This window comes from Rhipicephalus sanguineus, chromosome 8 (genome assembly GCF_013339695.2).
Source record: "Rhipicephalus sanguineus isolate Rsan-2018 chromosome 8, BIME_Rsan_1.4, whole genome shotgun sequence".
Taxonomy (NCBI): domain Eukaryota; kingdom Metazoa; phylum Arthropoda; class Arachnida; order Ixodida; family Ixodidae; genus Rhipicephalus; species Rhipicephalus sanguineus.
Genome location: NC_051183.1, coordinates 150,380,678 through 150,387,064, shown reverse-complemented (window position 1 = coordinate 150,387,064; position 6,387 = coordinate 150,380,678). Strand labels below are relative to the sequence as shown.

The following is a 6,387-nucleotide window of genomic DNA, read 5'->3' as shown; positions in this document are numbered from 1 at the left end:
TCTTTAACGTGCACCTAAATGTAAGCACACGGGCCTCAAGCATTTTCGCCTTCATGGAAAATACGGCCGCCGCGGCCGGGATTCGATCCCGCGACTGCGGGTCAGCAGTCGAGCACCATAACCACTAGACCACCGTGGCCGGTGACGAAAGGGCTCCTGGCGGTTGCTTCATATGTATTATTGCAACTACATTTAAAATGTGTAAATTGAAATGTACGTTGCAGTGGAAATATATGATGCAATTTATACGAGTCAGCTGGTTCTGCAAAGGCACCAGGACGGCAGACGTAAACATACGGGCTGTGCTATTCCCCGCCCTCCCCATTTTTTTATTCGAAATCCGTGGACGCATACGCCCTTGTTTGAAACTGCTCTCCAGATTCCGTGGCCGCTGTAAGCACGACGCATTCGGAACGATACTATCCGTGTAATAATGACAGTGATCCTCACCGCCTTTGGGTCTATTCGGGTTAAATGCATCATTAATAGGAAACCGGGAAAGTACTATATTGGGTCTTTCTGGTGAATTTTGGGAGAAACATAAACGGACGCATTTGCTCAGTTGTGCTCCGTGATGGTTGCTTACTTCATTAATGCGAACGATTGCTGGGTTCCCCTATAACTCCTTTGTAGCGGATAAACTTGTGAAAAGTTTAGAGGTGAAGTAAAATTCGTCATGAATTCGCATGATCGCAACCACACTGACGCAATGTATGGCCAAATTTGGTTGCGATCCGCAATTTGAACTAACCTCCGTTTTATTCCGTCACAAGGTACAATTAACTCATGAGATAACTGAGGTTTACGTCATCCAGAGGCAAAGCACCTCATGCGTAAGCCAGCCGTCTGTACACCTACACGATAAGGAACTATCATTCCTTAGTATAGTGTCCTAATATCGCGTCAGTACCTGATGTCGCGCTTGGAATCGAAAAGAGTGTATGAAAATTTTTTTATTTTATTTTTTGTTTTTCTAAATGAGTGGATCATTTGTTGTTTTTTGGGTGAGTTCGCTGTCCGACGCATGTGGTATTCTGCGCAGTAGTACAAATGGTTTTTCTTGTTAGTCTAAAGAGCTGTCGTATCATGAGCCGATAGTTGAGATCGTTGTGATTAGTGATGTATATATTCTTGCGTGTTCCAAAATAAACGTGGTTTGAAGTTAGCGCTTGTGCTGTCCACGTCTCTTCTTTTGTTCCGTGTGTTTGCGCTACCCTGTGGAAGTTATGCAGCTTTACCAACCTGCCCAACTTGCCGCACTTATAAGTCTCTTTCTTGCCTGCTTTGCCCCCGTCAAAAGTGCTCTACTTCACCGTACGGTATAATGGTCAGTCAACAATTAGACCTGCGTTCAAGCCTATTGAGCCAGTGTGGGCTCAACAGTGCTGGTATTATGCAAGTAAAAAATGTAGGCTTGGTACAAAGATACAGATGTTTCACTTTTGTTCTCCTAATGCTCGCATCATGCTTGAGTAATTCTATGCTTCTGCCATATCATTCGCATATTTATCGTACCGTGCCTTTTTGCTTCTGTTCGCCGGATAAATTGATCCGTATGATTTAGTAATGAGAAGGTCATATCTTGTTTCATTTCAGAACGGCAGCCCTCCGGCAGTTATTACAATGGAGCGAAGGAAGCCTTACGCTCAAGTCATAGACGGCATCTCACGAAGTCCTAGCTTCTGCCCGGAGTTCATGAGAGCAGCCTTGGAGTTCCGCGCACAGAAAGGCGACCTGCTGCTCACCACATTCCCCAAAAGCGGCACACACTGGATGCTGTACATCACACAGTTGATTCTTAAAAAAGGCGAACCTGTGAGCGGCTTGCAAGAGTTCACGCACAATATGCGCATGCTAGGAATTGTCCGAATCGACGGCTGGAAGCCAAGTCTCCCATTGCGCCTGTTCGCCACCCACTTGCCACTACGGAAAGACGCCATGAACCAAGATGCGAAGTACGTCTACGTGGCGAGGAATGCGTGGGACGTGTGTGTCTCTGACTTCCACCAGGTTACCAGGTTCGACATATATCGCTTCCGGGACGGAACGTTCGAGGAATTCTTCGACGCATTCTGGAGGGCGACTGCGCTGGCCAGGGAAGCTACTTTGATCACGTGGCATAGGCTTACGCTTTGAAAGACGAGCCCAACGTGTTCTTCGTCACCTACGAAGAACTTAAGGCGAATACTCGAGGGGTGGGTCTGAAACTGGCCCGGTTTCTTCGCGACGAGTACGGCGACATACTCGAACAGCACGAAGAGCTGGTGCAGGAACCTGTAGGTCGATGCGCCAGCGATAATATGAAGCGCGTTCTTGCACCCGCTACCCTTAAAGACATCGACCCTGAATGGCGCAGCGCGTCCATACGAATTATGGCAGCCAAAAGCGGACCACTTGTAGAAAGCGACAAGCAATTCAGCTACGTCAGGAATGGCAGCGTGGCGGCTGGCAGCCTTGACAATCGCCTCTTTCCATGACGAGGGGATCTCGCCGGAAAACCAGACGGCATTATACAGGGAAAGTAAGGTTTTTTCGTTTCGGCAGGTAGGTTTTTCAACATCATAGACCACACGGTCAGAACCTGGGGCGGAATTACTGCAGCTGTTAAGCGATACCTGGAGCTCAGCTAAGCTGAAGGGTTGGTTGTATGCCTCGTGTTTTGTACATTTCCGCTCTAGCTTTTGTTTTTCCATTCTTCTTTTGTACCGTTGGAAGACTTCAGAGTAATGCACGGAACTGGACACTTGTTCGAAGTGTGCGCCTAGGTAGTTCGCCTGGTCTTCCAAGCTCTCACCTTCTGTGCTTACTAGAGGAAGTGAATACGCTTGTCTTCCTACTACCCTAGTGACCCTGTTCCAGACTTTACCTCATGTGTATATGAACTAATGCCTGAAAAAAACTTCTGCCAACTTTCTCTTCTAGCCTGTCGGCGCGTCCTCCTGCCTTGGGACTTTATGTTCTTAAAGTTATAAGGTTTTCTGCTGTCGGAGATTCGCGAAGCAACCTCCATGCCTGTTTTGCTTGTTTCGCGCAATTCGACAGTCATTATTCCACCATGGGACACGTTGTTTTCGAGGCCGTCCGCTTGTTTGTGGGATGCATTTGTTTGCAGCATCGATCAAAAAGGCTACAAAGTAGTGCACAGCAGCTTCTATACTTAAGGTACACATGTCAGTCCAGCTTGAGAGGGTAAGTTTTCGAAACTGTTCCCAATCGGCTGTTTCGGTCTGCCATTTAGGAACCTGTGGTGGATATTGATTTGTTATTGCTGCGCTTAGAACTATTGGGAAATGGTCACTTCCATAGGGATTCCCAATAACTTTCCAATTAAGGACTGGAAGAAGGGATGGAGATGTAATGCTGAGGTCTATTGACGAGTAGGAATTGTTGGCGGAATTATAATATGTTGGCTCCTTCCGATTCAACAGACACGCGCCGGAAGAAAAGAGAAAATTTTCAATCAGACGACCTCGCGCATCGCAGCGAGAGTCACCCCATAGATCGCTATGCGCATTCAAGTCCCCAAGGACCAGATAAGGCTCCGGCAGTTCATCCACCAAGGACTGGAATTCTTGTTTTTGTAGGTTGTATTGTGGCGGTATGTATAGAGAGCAAATGGTGATGAGTTTATCTAAAGAACTGCTCGAGCAGATACTGCTTCCAGGGAAGTTTGTAGTGGTAAATGTGTACATTCTACTGATTGATTCACTATAATGACTACACCACCCAGATTATACCGTGGCATCATCTCGGTCTTTACAAAAAATGACGCAGTTGCGGAGAAAGTTTGCGTGTTGTGGTTTAGATGTGTCTCTTGTACCCACAACACTTTTGGATTGAGTTCGTGGAGGAGTTCTTGAATGTCATCGAGGTTTCGAAGAAGACCTCGGATGTTCCACTGTAATATTTGTGTCTGCATAATAACCATAGAAAGGTGCTGGTGTACAATAAGGAAGTGTGGAGCGTTCAAGTGAAATACTGTGTTTCAGGAGGCTGGACGGTCGTCCGGCCCCGTTATTGGCTTTTTTGTTTTGGCTTGTTTGGCCGTTATTGGCTTTTTTTGACCCGACGGCCCTGGAGTCGCCGGTCTCTGTTTGCGAGTTGGCAGAGTAGGACCTGAACTACTGCCGCCTTGAGGCAGGTGCCACAGCCGACGGTCCGCTTAGAACGGGCCGGGCGAGTGGCGGAGGTCGGTGCGACGGTGCCCCCTGGCGCGCCGCATCCGCGTAAGTTGTGCCATAGAAGGGTGCAACATCTCTTCCTGGCTTCTCTAAAAGAGGTGTTTTCTCTCACTTTCAAGAAATAACGTCCTTTTCTTCTTCCATGCAACAAGACCATGAGTATGCAGGGGTGCTCATCACCGCAGTTGGCACAGTGAGCTGCAGCCTCACATTTATCTGACATGTGGTCTTTAGATGCACATCTGGCACAGGTGGGTTGTCCTTGCTCGTTAGGGAGCTGTGGACCGTACTTTTGGCAGTGAAACATCGTCGTGGGTGGGGAATATATGGGCGCACTCTTAGTTTCGTGTAGCCTGTTTCTATGGTCTCTGGTAGTTCGCTCGATCCGAATGTTAGTATTATGTGCCTAGTGGCTTCTCTACGGTTTCCCTTCTTATTTTGATTCGTTGTACGTTGACGACGCTTGTTGTTTCCATCCATCAAGAAGTTCAGGTTCGGAGAGGGTCAAGAGATCTTACTGAGACGACACACGGACGGTGTTCATGGACCATGCCGGGTTGACTGTGACAGGGATGCTTCCGAAGATGTAAGGTTGGAGAGGTTTTCGTAACTTTTTCTGTCTATCAGCTCAAGGAGTAGATCGCCACTGGCCATCTTAGTCGCCTTGTAACCTGGTCCTAGTTTTTCCGTGAGACTTTTTGCCACCAGACATGGTGAAATGGTTCTGGCTTTTTCGCTGACTGCTCGCTGTGGACAACGTGGTACTTGGAAAGAGTCATGCGTTTTGGAAAAAAAGTTGCAGGGATGCTTCGGTGCGTACCCCTGAGGGTACGATCGGTTTTGGAAAAAAGATGAACTTAACATAGCCTGCGTTTGTGTTCGGCGACGGTGCCAACCGCCCACCACCGAGCCAACAAGGGACGCTACAGGAGATGTCCGAATACAAGTCTGCCAGCGCCCGTTGTACACCACCGCTATAACCTATATGGTGAGCCAAGACTGGTCATCCACACAAGGTTAACCCTTGCCGCCAGGAAAAACGGAAGTAAACAGAAGTGAGGAGAATACAGGAAGATGAAAAGTGTGAGACAAGACGAAGGTCTAGGAAGAGAGGGGACAGGAAAGGCGACTGCCGATTTCCCCTGGGTGGGTCAGCCCAGGGGTGCCGTCTACGTGAAGCTAGGGCCAAGGGGTGTGTTGCCTCAGCTGGGGGGCCTTAGAGGTCCAGACACCCGGCGTCGGCTCAACCCCCAGGATCCCCTTTTCCCGGACACGGCAAAGCCACGCACGGCTAGGATTGGGAGGGGGTCGAAATCCCCCCGTTAGCTCGGGTGCGTGGTGTCGCTACACACCAACGCCTGCTTGCGCAGGCGCACCTGCGGGGAGGATGGACAGCTCTCTTCCGCCCCAAGCCTCAGATGCATTGCGAAGTTTTATGCCACAGTCAGATCAATGCTGCTGTGGAATTGATGAAGCGGAACGCCAAGATAACGTAAAGTACCCGTCTCCTAACGCATGCCAGCATACTGCGAGGGAGTAACTGCCCCCTGACCAAACCAAAATCTAGGGACTTATCAAAATGAACGGACGCACCAGTAGCTGCACAAAAGGATTCGTTAGGACGCGTTTCTTCGTTACTCTTTTCTTATTTGAACTTAAAAAGCAACGTCATCGTATAAGCAAAGTTTTTTACGGATGGATGTGCCATAAACGAAATGTATGACCGTAAGAAGGCCACGACGAAGCAGCCACCCGTCCTCGGCTGGTGGTACCGACGTGGACGCGGCCTGCCTCGGCCTAAAATAGCGAGCTTCAGGACTGTTTTAATAAAGTTATTCAATCAAGCAATCCCTGCCTCACAGAGGAGCAAATCTCAACAGGAGCTGAGATGGAGCCATTTTACAGCCAGCCTAGTTGTTCCACTATTGTAGCCCCATCCTGATCCTATTGAGAAGAATATTCTCAATATTGATCTGACTAAAACGTTCAAAAAGGAAATCATGGCTCGCTTTTTCAAAAGCTTTAGCGAAATGTAGTTGAGTGAGCTCAAGCTGTCTGACAGGCACTCCAGAATTCAACCGGCAATGCATATCTGTATGCCTGCGCATCTGACCCGTCATGTCTGATGCTGTGCGACTAGAATGACAGAGTGCAGTCTGTTTGCTAGAATTTTAACAAAAATGTTATGGGCCAATATTAATAGCTG

General features: G+C 48.4%; 1 protein-coding gene across 1 annotated transcript; it reads left to right on the top strand.

Moving 5' to 3' along the window:
• The first annotated feature begins 1,623 nt into the window (after window positions 1–1,623).
• Window positions 1,624–2,136, top strand: LOC119403588 (sulfotransferase 1A2-like). The gene has a single exon (XM_037670514.1). The coding sequence runs from the start codon at window positions 1,624–1,626 to the stop codon at window positions 2,134–2,136; it is 513 nt and encodes a 170-aa protein (XP_037526442.1).
• The last annotated feature ends 4,251 nt before the right edge of the window (window positions 2,137–6,387 follow it).